The 13,591-nt window shown below is 38.7% G+C and overlaps 1 protein-coding gene across 1 annotated transcript in view; it reads left to right on the forward strand.

Moving 5' to 3' along the window:
- The window catches only part of gna13b (guanine nucleotide binding protein (G protein), alpha 13b), a 30,545-nt gene extending 17,238 nt beyond the window's left edge, over positions 1-13,307 (forward strand). The window contains exons 3-4 of the mRNA XM_055192744.2: positions 2,580-2,630; positions 11,387-13,307. Coding sequence (XP_055048719.1) covers positions 2,580-2,630; positions 11,387-11,959 — 624 coding nt within the window. The 3' untranslated portion in view covers positions 11,960-13,307. The remainder of the gene's footprint in view (positions 1-2,579; positions 2,631-11,386) is intronic.
- The last annotated feature ends 284 nt before the right edge of the window (positions 13,308-13,591 follow it).

Below are 13,591 nucleotides of genomic sequence, written 5' to 3' on the forward strand. Positions count from 1 at the left end.
ATTAATAAATGCTGTATAAGTGCAGTTCATTATTAGTTAATGTTAACCAATGTAGTTAAGTAATGAACCTTATTGTAAAGTGTTACCAATCTTTTTTGTTTAGTAATATATTTTTAACTTTAGGAAAGTAAAAACAACCTCTTACTAAGTAAAGTACTATTATATTTTTTGCATAATTTTTTTTATAAATCTTTAATTTCTGTATGTTTAAGTTAAACACATAAATTGCACTAATTGTTTATACATATTATGCTTAATAAATGTTAATTTACTTTCATTAATTGTTGGTATGCTTTTTATTTACTTTAATTTCATTTCTTATATCGGCGTTATATCGGCCAATCGGCCACATTGCTTGCTTCATATCGGCATCGGCATCGGCCATCAAAAAACCCATATCGGTCGACCTCTACTCATTTGCTTCACAAATTGTGTCTTAAAACCACGCAGAAAACGTGACCGTGTCGCTTTTTTCTTATTCAAAGCACGTGAGCGCTCCAGAGCGTCTTGTCATTGGAAAATTTAAAGTTGCAATTTTCTAGGCAGATATGGTTAGTACTATACTCTCATTCTGGCGTAATAATCAAGGGCTTTGCTGCCGTAACATGGCTGCAGCAGACGCAATGATATTACACAGTGCCTAATAAACAGAGGCATCAGTGGGAAGTCCAACCTGTGTGAAATATTCTCCCAAAAACACTTTGGTCTTGTTTCTTTCTTCAGAGGCCTTTCTCTTCTTGTCATACAATTCGTAAACACTTTATCTCTTGAAAAAACATGGTGAGAACGCAAGCTTCAATGAATGGCTGAAACCGTAGCCCACCACACATATACACCTGAAAGTGTGCATGTGCAGAAAGGGAACCTTGGGACGAGCACGTACAACGGCCTTATGTAAACATATCATCAGAATGATTGACAACTGGGATGACCAATAAATTTGATGATCTTCCGCTATACCTTTAATAGTATAGCATAAGATAGTATAATCATTACTATTTTTGTTTAAAGTCTTCCATCTTTGAGACCTCTACCTCATGTCTATTTCTTGTTGGCTTTGCTTCAGGTGTTGCTAAGTTCCAGGACTTCCTTTTAGCATTGCTCAGAAACTGATATCTTAGGCTGCTACAGAGTATGTTTTTCCTGTGTGCCCACGCCCTCCATTGAAGATGAAGAGTGCAGGGTTGCTGTGGCTTCATGCCCAGCTACTAAGGGAAGGTTACCGGGGGTTTCTTATGACATAATACCTTCTGTACCGAAAGCCACCTCAAAAGACCGGTGCATCCCTTCTAAACCTCAGCTACCCCAAACATGCACATAGATGTTTCATATTTCAAGAAGGTTTTTATGTAGGAAATGAGGAAGGCCCAGACAGTTAGTGGTGGTGTTTTCATTTCAGTCGTCTGTGATTGGTTGTACAGTCCCATCATGAATAAGATGAGGATCATGCATAGAAGGAAGCAGAACAGAACTACTTCCTGCTTGTAAGCATGCCAAACTATTGTAGTTGCAACAGTCCGAAAAGCCGAGTGGTCCGTTATACATCTGAGCGTCATGGCACATTAACACAAGGTTATTCGTTGTTGCCGTTTCCTGGCCAGCTTGTTCCTATTACTCAAGATTTTCATTTTTCCGAAACAGACTCCACACCTAGGTGTTCTCCTTCCTCGAACTCTGTTTATGTGTCTCCCAGGTCCTGCGTTATGTTGCTGGTGGCGTGCCGTAGTGAGACCAGCTGTCACGAATATGGGGTTGATGTGGAGGTCACAGTATGAACATCAAAGCTTAGGAAATGTATAATCAGAATACTGATTGCAGATGAGCAGTAATACTACAGAGTTATCCTAAAAAATATGTCAGTAATAGTCTACATTATCTTGTTTTTAATATACAGTATGTCTTTGATTAGCACATCCTGTTCTGTCATGAAAGTTTTCATGAGATTCACATCCGTCTGTGCTTTTCATGTTGAGTGAGGCCCTTGTTTCTGTGAGCGCTGACTTCGACACATTTATTTTGCTTATAAGCAGCTGACGAAAGAAAACCAAGTTAAGTTCGTCCATTTGGTCCGTGCATAAACCCTCAATTTAAAAGAGATTTTAGAGCAAACACATTTTTTGGAGAATTCCTCCATGAGATATTGACAAACTCATAATTTATCTTGATTTAACAAGAAATTAAAAACTTATTTAATTGATTACCATCAGCAATTTTTAGACATGATATCAATTTCCCCCAAAATGTCCCTCTTTTTGTTCTATATAATTAAATCCATTTTTTTTTACCATGAACATAGCCATAGAAGCTGGCATAGCGTTAAAAAGAAAAGAAAAAAGCAGATGACAGGGCTATTTAGGAACATTTAACTTATTAAAACCTTTGTGTCATCGGCACCAGATGACACATCCAAATACATGTGTGTATAAATATAGATATTTGTATAAAGAATTTTGTTTTGTTCATTTTGTGCAAACATGAAAACAGTGTCTGTTAATCTGATAGCCCGCTGGAGTGATGATCATTTTGTGTAGATGTGCTGTTTTTACATGACTAATTTTTTTTTTGTTGCTCTTTTTCAGGGTGAATCGGTGAAGTATTTCTTGGATAACTTGGACAGACTGGGAACACCGGTAAGCATGTTGCTGTCTGTTATCGGACTTTCTCATTGCACATTTTCTTTACAGAACTGAAACTACTAAAATAGTCATTAAAGTAGTAGTTAGTCAAGTAATATTTTTTATTTGTGTCATAAAAACTATCCAATCCATTTTAAGCATTTGATTTTTAGTTTTAAGCATTGACAGTCTGTGTCCAGCTTGCAGAATTTAACACAAAGGATTTAAACATGATGACATGTTTTAATAAAGCTGGGAGTACCAGACTTGTACTGTTAGCTCAAGGCATTATTAATTCGGCCAAAATGTGGCCACGTACACACTTCAGATACATTCGGTTGTCACTTTACCTTTTAGTGCTTAATCTGGAACAGGTCTGTCGTTTGTATGCAAAATCACAGAAAGAGGTACCAGCATTTATTTGCTTGTGTTGCCCTATCTTGCAAGAAAAACACAGAACAAGAGTCTGTAATAAACAGAAATCAATATAAAAGCTTTATATTAAATATGAGTATTGCAATCCACACCTTCCCCCTCTAAGTGAAAGTGTTGTGATTGTCACGCACTCCCAGTCATGAACATGCATCTCAGTCGGAACCTGCCGGTTGTGAGATTCCAACCAGTGACCTTTGGGTTACAAGGGGAAGAAAGAGGAAGTCTTACAAACATGAAATGCACAACTAGGGCTGTGTATCGCCATCAGTTTCCTGGTACGATACATATCAAGATACAAGGCCATGATGATGCGCTCACATCTGTGTCGATATTGCAGTTTTGGGAGTGACTTTTGCTGCATGTAGGGGATTCACTCTCGCATTTAAATGCGCTTGTCACTGCCTAGACTTTGAGGGTGAACATGGCCTATATAATATAACCGAAATACCAGCGATAACAAGAGTGTTTGTACTTTTGTTCAGCACAGATTCAATTTAGGCATGAGCATTGATGACATCATGAATGATACACACAGAGGGAATGAAAAAAATCTATTAAAACCATTTCACATGGCTAAATTTTGTATTTTATATATTTACAAAAATGTTATTTATCTAGATATAGGTTAATTTAATGTAGTTGCAAAATTGATATTTATTTGACAAGTCTTTATTTAAAATTATACCACGGGGCATTATATATAAATATTTAATTCAGTATCTCTAAATAAAAAAGCAGATTTCAAATTAATCACTTTGCCGCATGGTTGATTTATTATAGCAGAGAGGAAAGGAAATACTGAATGGCCAGTGTTGAAAATGGTGTATTGTCACATAGTGTATGGCCATGACCACGCTGCTCTAATTATCACTTCACACAGACAAGAGAAGTGAAACTAGTTCTGCTTACATCAGAGGTCACATGTTTTACACTTTCAACAGTGGCAGTCAAACCGTTTCCCATCATTTTTCCTATAGCAACATTTTCTCAAACATTTTACCCAAGAAATCCCCTTCGATGTTTTCTGTAGAAATATTTAAGGAGATAATTGAAAGAATGATGTTTTGATAGAAATGTGTGCTCTTCCTGTGTGTCATGACTCTGTGATTTAGGATGCAGATGGAATTGTTCCTCATCTGCTTATGAGAGGTTTTCTTGGTCACTCAGATGATCTGTGAGCTCATCATGCTAATCATAAATGATCAGAGGCAGATGCTGGCTCACCCATGAGTTATCACAGGAATAGTTTGCCAAAAACTGAAGATTTTCTTATAATGTACTCACCCTTATGCTGTTACCCTCATATGACGTCGATATAAAATGTTGAACATGTTGAAGCTCCAAAAAGCACATGCATCAATCATTTCCACTTTAGATTACTCAGTTATTTGGATTATTTGAATTATAAAGTGTAATTGTAACCAATTAACCACATATCAATCCCAATTTCAAATTTGATTGCTTTAAATTTTTGGGTTCTTGCATGTCTCATAACGAAATATTATTTATTGGCATTGAAGGTGAGTAAATTATGTGAAATTTCATTTTGGGTGAGCTGTTCCTTTATTAGGGTTGTGGCATTATTAAACATGTCATTTTGCAAGATTCTCGATACCATTTTTGATGGCACAGCAAGAACGACTATGCTGTGTGTCTTTACAGATTATAGACTTCCAATTTATTGACAAAAGCAATCAGAAAGCACCACCCTTCTGCTTTTCATGAAGATGACCAGCATTTTTGCAATAGCCACACGTTAGGCTTTGTTGCGGCTGGGATATTTAGCACAAACATTGCTAGTTATTTATCGCTAATATATCCCTTTGTTTCGTGATCCAGATAATTAGATAAAGTAAAGCTTAGATATTTTTCCTAAGTGAGCTGTTTGTAGGTTTTTGACTGTACTAAGTTTACCCAATAGTATATTTTGACAGGCCGGTTGCCAGTTATTACGGTTACTAACATGAGACCACAATGGTCCATAAATGCGATCACCGGAGGGCGCAACCCCAGAAAGAGCTGCAAATTGAGTTATAAAAATCCACTAAATTGGGTTTTTAATGTAAAAGCAAGCGAGCGCACAAACAGAGAAAACCTTTTCTGATTGGCTGTTTCCTGATTGATTGCGTCCTGCCACATCCCTTTTTTGCATTTAGTATAGGGCTGTTAAATAGAATTTTTATGCATTGATTGATTGTGAACATTTACTGCATCAACCCATAAAACCGAAGTTGTGAAGGACATACACTTATCTACAGTGTTGGGGGTAATGCATTTCAAGTAACGTACATTACGTAATAATATTACTTTTCTGAAGTAACGAGTAAAGTAAATCATTACTTTATAAATGTACATATTAATATTTGAGTTACTTTTTAAAAAGTAATGCAAATTACTTTTCAGTTTAATTAATTTGATGTAAAAAAAGGAACAATGTACTGCATTAAAGGCAGGGTAGGCAGGAATGATCTAAAAAACTTTTTTACAAATTTGTTTAAACTGTCTTTATATACAAATACATGATTAAAATGTAAGTACTTTGAAAAAGAGAGTACAAAACTCGAGTGTCTGTAGACCTCTCACGACCGCCCCAAACACAGCTAATTATTTCCATTCGGGATGAAACAAATGATTAGCTTGCGCGAATATCACTCTCTCTCGCGACCATGGCACCACCCGTTGCTATGGGATCTGCCCAGACATGCGCACACCCGATTGATTTGAACGTGCACGAGGCACTCTAGAAAGAGCACAAGCATGGCAGAGAAAGAGCATTCAGAACTCTCAGAAAGTGAATTCAGAAATCACAGTACCTGCATATCCAGTCAGCGAAGGCAAACAAGGCAAAAAGGGAATAAACGAAGCAATCAAACGAGAGTAAATATCACGTGGCTTTTCCTCGAGTCGACGATGCGACGTAGCGGTATTGTCTGCGGAGTGTAGTCCTCATCAGAGTCAACAATGCTTTCATCACGGAAACTCTGACATGCAAAACACTGGCTTAATAGTGAGTACTAGAAGGCATCCTATCTGTTTATATTCCTACTGATAAAGTTAGGTGTATTATTACATGTGATTGTGACATGATGTTACTACATGCACCGCGCTCCTTCCTCTCCGCTTGTCTGTGGTAAATCCTTCTCCCAGCAAAGCTGTCGGTGTCGCGCGTTCATGTGTTTTGGGGGTGTGGCTTTAGAAGAAACCCAGAAGGGAGGGGGTGGAGTGAATGGAAAAAATGAGCTGTGTTTAAAACAGTGGCGAGAGGTCCACAGACACTCAACTCCTACACTCTTTTTTTCAGAGTACCCACATTTCACCTATGCATTGATATATAAAGACAGTTCAAACACATTTGTAAAAAAAGTTTTTTTAGATAATTCCTGCCTATCCTGCCTTTTAACTGAACGTGTTAAACGTAGATTTACACACTCTATGCATGAGCTTTTGAGCGGGAAAAGTCAGAAACGGAGATGGCAGGCCAGAGCTTAACATTTTTGTGATGGAAATATGCAATTTCTGAATACAGAACTTCTCAGTCGTAAAAGCCATCTGCAAGGCCTGAAAGAGATCAAGTCTTAGCCAAGTATGGAAAAAGTAACGCAAAAGTAACGTAAGCATAACTTTCCATTAAAAGTAACCAAGTAATGCAATTAGTTACTTTTTTGGGGAGTAACTTAATATTGTAATGCATTAATTTTAAAAGTAACTTTCCCAAACACTGCTTATCTATGCAGTAATATTAACCTCCTAAGACCCGAGCTGTGGTTTGTCTTTTTTTTCAGATTTCTTCTAGCTATTTTGGGTTTAGGAAGAACCAATAAATATAATAACCAAACATTTTTCTTTGAACATAAAGCAGTGTAATTGTCCACGTTTGTGTGCAACAGGTTCCAGTTACACAGAATGAAGTGGACATTTAGGTCTTAGGAGGTTAAACATTTCAGATGCACAGAGATATCGGATAGTATTGAACCGTTGACATAATAATCGTAACAGAGTCGTGAGACACCCCTGCTTCAATTGCCCATTGTTGCAATAATATTGTGTCGCTTTTAGGTCTTGGACTGCAGTACCAAGTTCAACCTTTAGATGTCAATAATACATACTGCCTTTTTAACAAGCGTTTTGTCAGTTTGCAATGTGTCTGTTTTTGTTCTGCCATCTGTAAAATATCATTGGTCCAAAATCCTGAATAGGCTAATCATTGGAAACTTATAGCTTCAGGCTGTGTTGGGACACTGTCAGTGTTATACATGCATCTGCACAACAGTCACTGTATCAGTGCATGACGGCTCTGTGCGGTTCCCTTCAAGTCATGTGACCTGGTGCCTGCTGCTCTTGTTCTCTTTCTGTACTGAACGGATGTTTGCGGTTTTGTGCTCTTTCTAGACGCTGCTGACTGCAGTAAATGTGACGACAATTAGTATCTCATCTAGTCTTTAGACGGATCTGTTTTAAGACCTAAAGATCAGATCATTTCACAACTGTTTTAAATTCACACATCTTATTCCATTCTTATGTCATGCTCGGGTTTTATTTCATCTGCTAACTTTATCTTATTTGATCTCTTTCCTCTTTAAATGACTAATAGCACGTAACTCAGAGGACAATCCGTTTATTTCTCTGCTTATCTCATTACACGTCTTGACATCACTCTGTGTCGTTTGTGCACAGTTTGTCATTCTGACTTTCTCTTCTGAGAAAGAGGAAGCTAGGGTGGAATCCGCTCTGGACACGCCTCAGAAAGGCCTTGCTTTTTTAATAGTCAGTTAGCCTTTTTTGTTGAGACAAACGACTACTCTTTCCATTAAGCCATAGCGGTGTGGACCCACTTGTGCAATCACGCCACCAACAAACAGGAAGAGGAAATACAGCACGCACATCCGAGTGTGCTCGGAGGGACAGGCCTCTTGACGTTGTTGGAAAGTATGTGTTTGTTTCAGTTTGCGTTCATTCTTAGTCGAGAGGATTCATGTGGGATCCAGTTGTTTGTGTGGAGGAAAACCTCAGTGACCTCAAGTTGTGAATGTTCAGGAGGTTATGAGGAAGAGGGGTTGGGAGAGATGAGCAGGATGTTTAACTTTAGACTTAAGTTTGAATCTTATCTTCTTATAACAAAACTATGACATCTGAGACTCTTAAAGCGATAGTTCAGCCAAATATCAAAATAGCTCCATGATGAAGTTACCCTCAAATACAAGTGTCCATCATCTTTCAGAAAAACAGATTTGGAGTTATTTTAGTAAATGTCCTTTGCTTTTCCAAGCTTATAACAATAGAAAACCGGGATCAGGAAATAACTTTAGTGCTTTTATCCTTCACAGAAGTAATCCACACAGCTCCAAGGGGTTAATAAAAGGTGTTTTGCGGGCGACGCCATCTTGGACTCCCACGATTCACGAGAGTCACTGCACAACGTACCCATGGCAAAGCTACAACTCTGATGTGAATGGCTTGAGTCCAAGGTGGCGTTGTTACCGGAAGCTAGTTAATAAAGTTTAAAAAGTTTGAAATATGGATCTGTTTCTTACAAAAATTGCATCAATTATCCACAAAAGACCTTTATTAACCCCTTGGAGCTGTGTGGATTTCCTCTGTGAAGAGTGAATGCACTTTATTGCTGTTTAAGGTCAAAAGTTGTTGCCAGATCCCTGTTTTCTACCATTATAAAGCTTGAGGGAGCAAGGACATGTACTAAAATAACTCCAAATGTGCTCGTCTGAAAGATGATGGACATATCTCAGATTACTTGAGGATGAGTACATTATGGGGTAATTTTGATATTTTTCACTGGATTATCGCTTTATATCCTTAATTGATAACACTATTTTACTTTAGGAAGTTGTGTACTGCAATTCATTCAAGGCTTTAAAACCAGAAATCACCAAATTGTTTATTGTACACTTCTGCTGCGCTCATGAGAATAAATGAATCTCTTTAGTTTCACTGTGATCAGGTTCGAACCTTCAGTCAATGAGGTTATGTCATTGTCTGCAAGCACCGACTGCTTCCTTCTGGCACAGGGCCCGTGTCGGATGGCTTTTCCATTAAAGGCAGTTGCCTTTGATGTCATCCCGTCTGGAATTTCAGAAATGTATCTTGGGCCTTATGAGCTAGCACCCGGCGTTAAGCCGTGCTTTTTCTCTAATCGACTTACGTTCGCTTTAGTGCAGGCAGGGTAGAGTTTCACATAATACATTTTGTGTGCATTGCCTTCCACTAAGTATTGGCATGAGCTTGGTTTTCGATTCACCTTTTTGCTTCTGTGTCTACTACCCCCATCCTTTTCTCTGGTATGCAGAAAATGTAAAGAATGGACTATGAGCTATCCGTCATAGTTGTTTGCTTCCTCCAACATTCACAGTTTTGGTGTGACACAGTGGAACTGCTTTGGTGATGACAATTGCATGTCACAAAGGCATGTTTATAAATGAAAAGGCAAATTACTTGTTTTTTTACTTAATATTTTACTTTCCAATGGTAATTCTTACTTTCCTTGGTAATTCTAGTTTCTCAGTGTTGTTATATGTGACCCTATCTGTGAAATCCAGGCTAAAGTCACATAATCTAATTATGTGATTAAGAGCATCAAAGTTCAATTTTACTCATTCACATGACCTTACTTACTCTGTATTAAAGATATCAAGGTTATTTATTCACAGAATATTTTTCACATTATAAGGAAAACAGTAAATAAAGAAGAATTAAGCTGGGTTTTCATTGACCGGGTCATATTTATACCTATATTACCTTGCAGTAGATTAGGAGTTCCCAAAATGTTCATTTTTGCGACCCACTCAAAAAGGTTTCATCTATCCTGCGACCCACCAGATTTTTAAATGTTTATAAAAAAATACACATTTTACCTCTTTTATAATCGAGTAGTTTATATTTTCCTTGTCATCTTATTACCTCTTTCCTCGCCAGTGTTTTTTTTTTATTCCCAGCCAGTGCCACCATTTTTTTATGATTTTCACAAAAGTTTAATGCCTTCCAGAAAATGTACTTTTTTTAATATGAAACATGCAATATATCAAATGAAAGAACAGACACACTGCTTTCGAACAAATAAAAAAGTAGAGATAATTGCATTTTTGTAAAGGATTTGTGTTAGAGATCAGATTCAGAGCGATCCTCAAAACACACACAGAGTTTTTACTGTTTTGAATTAGTTGATGTTTCAGTGTTTAAGTTGGGTAAGAGCGCCACCTAGTGGATAATAGCAAGAATATAGATTGCCATAAAAACTTGTCATTGGCAGGGACGCGAAATTAAAATCATTGCTAGTCATTAATTGGACTAAACAATTTTTTTTGTGTCATTTACCCGAGGGGCAACCTTCCAATCTCTCTAAAGAAGCCAATATGGAAGTGACTTAAACTGCAATTCATCGACTGGCCACTAGAGGCTGGCTTCAAAAGGGAGTTAATTCCCATAGACCCCCATGTTAAAATGCCCAACTTTACAGTAGAAAATAATATTTACAGCCTGGTTTTTGGTCTATATAGCAAATCTTGCCCTTCATGAAAACTGTGAGGGGAGTGAATTTCTTGGTAACTCATCCATTTAAATGATATTAAGCCTTTAAGGTGCAGTGTGTAATTTTTAGAAAGATCTCTTGACAGAAATGCCAAACCTTTTCATATTGAGCCATTTTGTTTTTATTACCTTAGAATAAATCGTTTTTATCTACAAACACAAGGGTCCCCTTACGTGGAAGTCGCCATTTTGTGCTGCCATGTTTCTACAGAAACCCTTAACAGACAAACTTTTTTAATAAGTTGTCTTCGACAATGACATGTTTTTTCGGTGGCGGCTACCGTAGCTTCTCTATGCATTTCAAAAGTGAGGGGTGAGCAGTGGACTAAGCCGTTGGTTACAATTCACAACCTCACCACTAGATGCCGCTCAAATGTACACACTGCACCTTTCAAGTTCTGCATAATTAGGGCGTGGCCACTTGATTGACTGGTAAGCTGCCACTGCTGTCACTAGAGTCAAACCAGGTGGGCGTGGCTTCAGCAACCAGCCACTTCGGCTTCACCCATGTTTCGCCACTTGACCCATTTTCGGTTATTCACGAGTGGTGCACAGCCAAGATGGCGACGGAAGGCACCGCCTATTCAAAAAAGCTCTTCACAAACCTATGGGTGATGTCATGTCACGGATGTTACTATGTCCATAGTTTTACAGTCTATGCATTCACCATAACAGTAAAGTGACTTTCCGTGACCCACACTTCCCATAGTTTGCTGTATTGAAACATGTATCATAGTCATATTATTGCCTCATCTTTGTTAAATGATTAATCATTGCTCTGATTTATCTTTCTACAGGACTATCTTCCCTCACAGCAGGACATCCTGTTGGCACGTAAGCCCACCAAGGGCATTCACGAGTACGATTTCGACATCAAGAACGTACCGTTCAAAATGGTGGACGTGGGCGGCCAGAGGTCAGAGCGCCGCAGGTGGTTCGAGTGCTTCGACAGCGTCACCTCCATCCTGTTCCTCGTCTCATCCAGCGAGTTTGACCAGGTGCTGATGGAGGACCGCCAGACCAACCGCCTCATGGAGTCGCTCAACATCTTCGAGACCATCGTCAACAACCGCGTCTTCAGCAACGTTTCCATCATCCTTTTCCTCAACAAGACGGACCTGCTCGAGGAAAAGGTCAAAAAGGTGGCCATCAAGGACTACTTCCCCGAGTACACGGGGGAGCCGCACAGCCTAGCGGACGTGCAGAAGTTCCTGGTGGATTGTTTCCGAAACAAGCGCAGAGACCAGCAGCAGAAGCCCCTCTACCACCACTTCACCACCGCCATTAACACGGAGAACATTCGGCTGGTCTTCCGTGACGTCAAGGACACCATCTTGCACGACAACCTCAAACAGCTCATGCTGCAGTGATGCCGGTCCGGCGGCGACCCCTTTCAAATTTCTCCAAAGTAACCAGATGTTTGTACTCCATACAGTAAACCTTTCTGAATAGCTCTGACATGCTTTTATGCGAGGATGCAGGCCTAGCCTAGCGGTCTGTCACGAGCGCAGAACGGCGGGGTTACTCGCTCAGCGGCCAAGGGTGTAGTTATTCTCTTTTATAAAAAATAACAGAGTAAGGTTAGAGAGAGTGTGTCTGTCCACTCACACTTGTTGTCCTTATTCAGCCTGCCGAGAGAAGCTGTATGTGTCATTAAACGTTATATCCACCATCTGTGAAGCAGGTGCCAAAAGCGATGCACGTTCCCATAAGTTAGGGACAAAAAAAGAAACGACGTTTTGGTGGGGATATCTTAGCACTGTCCTGAATACCTGTTACCTTTTGAGCCTTTTATTACTGACCAAATAATGAGCAATGCTTTTAACCCTTTTAACAGGAACTATTCTGAGCCTCTACCTGCCTGGCCTTCATTTCTTTTTGTTTTTCTCGATTGGTGTTTTAACCTCTAGTTGTTTAATCAATCATTCAGTTGTTTTATATAGATATATGAATATATTTACCAGTAAGAATCATAAGTTATATTTCAAAAGGTTTACACTTTTTTTGCCTTTTCATCTGCTGATGGATACTGCTTACGATATATAAATATATACTATACCACTGAATTGATACTGTGGTTGCCAGGCAAGCTGATATGTACAGCACACAAGGCATAAACTCAGGGCTGAATGTAGACCACTTTAATGTATTGATGAAAACCATCTTTTCAGGAACAACATCTTATCGTAGCTCTCCATCGGCGGATTGGAAATCACATTTTCTTTTTAGCCTGCAGACATCCTTTTTTCATTTTCCCTCTCAAGTCAGGAAAATCCTTACGGTTTTATTAGTTTGTCCATCAGGGAATGCTTAAAACGGTTTAGTCTTAATTTATTTGTCTTTTTTGTTATTTGTCAACAAACTATATACTGCCGTCTTTCGGTCGAACCCCAAGGTTTTTAATTTTGAAAAACATTGCTATGTTTAAGGTACCAATAATTCGATCACCTGTTTTGTTTGCATACAAAAGGGATAGATTTGACCTGTGAACCCTGTCATTGTGTATAGCTACTTTGTATAGTGCCATGTCCACTCTTGATACTACTCGTAGTAAGTATTTGATGTAAATAGCCTGTATCTCACCCACCTCACCCTTTTTTCTAACCGATATGTAATCAACACTGAACATGTATAGCTGTTTAATGCCACTGTGTGTATTTACACAACCAATTGCCCGTTTCTTTTATATATATATAAATGCTGACTCGCTCCTTTCTATCCATTGCTGTTTTTATTTAATTTTTTTTTTTTTTTTGGTTGTGAACGGTGCCTGTATACGTGTCTATGCATTCAGTAGCTGCTGATTTTAAGTGCTGGCTGTAAAAATGGCCGGTTGCGGATTCTGCCGTATGCTCCTGGCTGAAGGCCCGGGAGGTTTGTGAAAGCAAGTATTACATCTTCACACTCCGCTGACAGTATCCTGTGTCTCTTATAGTGCCAGTTAGTACCCGACCGATGCCTTAGGAAGAGCACAGATATTAATACTTAGTCCTTTAACCATT

This window comes from Misgurnus anguillicaudatus, chromosome 19, assembly GCF_027580225.2.
Source record: "Misgurnus anguillicaudatus chromosome 19, ASM2758022v2, whole genome shotgun sequence".
Taxonomy (NCBI): domain Eukaryota; kingdom Metazoa; phylum Chordata; class Actinopteri; order Cypriniformes; family Cobitidae; genus Misgurnus; species Misgurnus anguillicaudatus.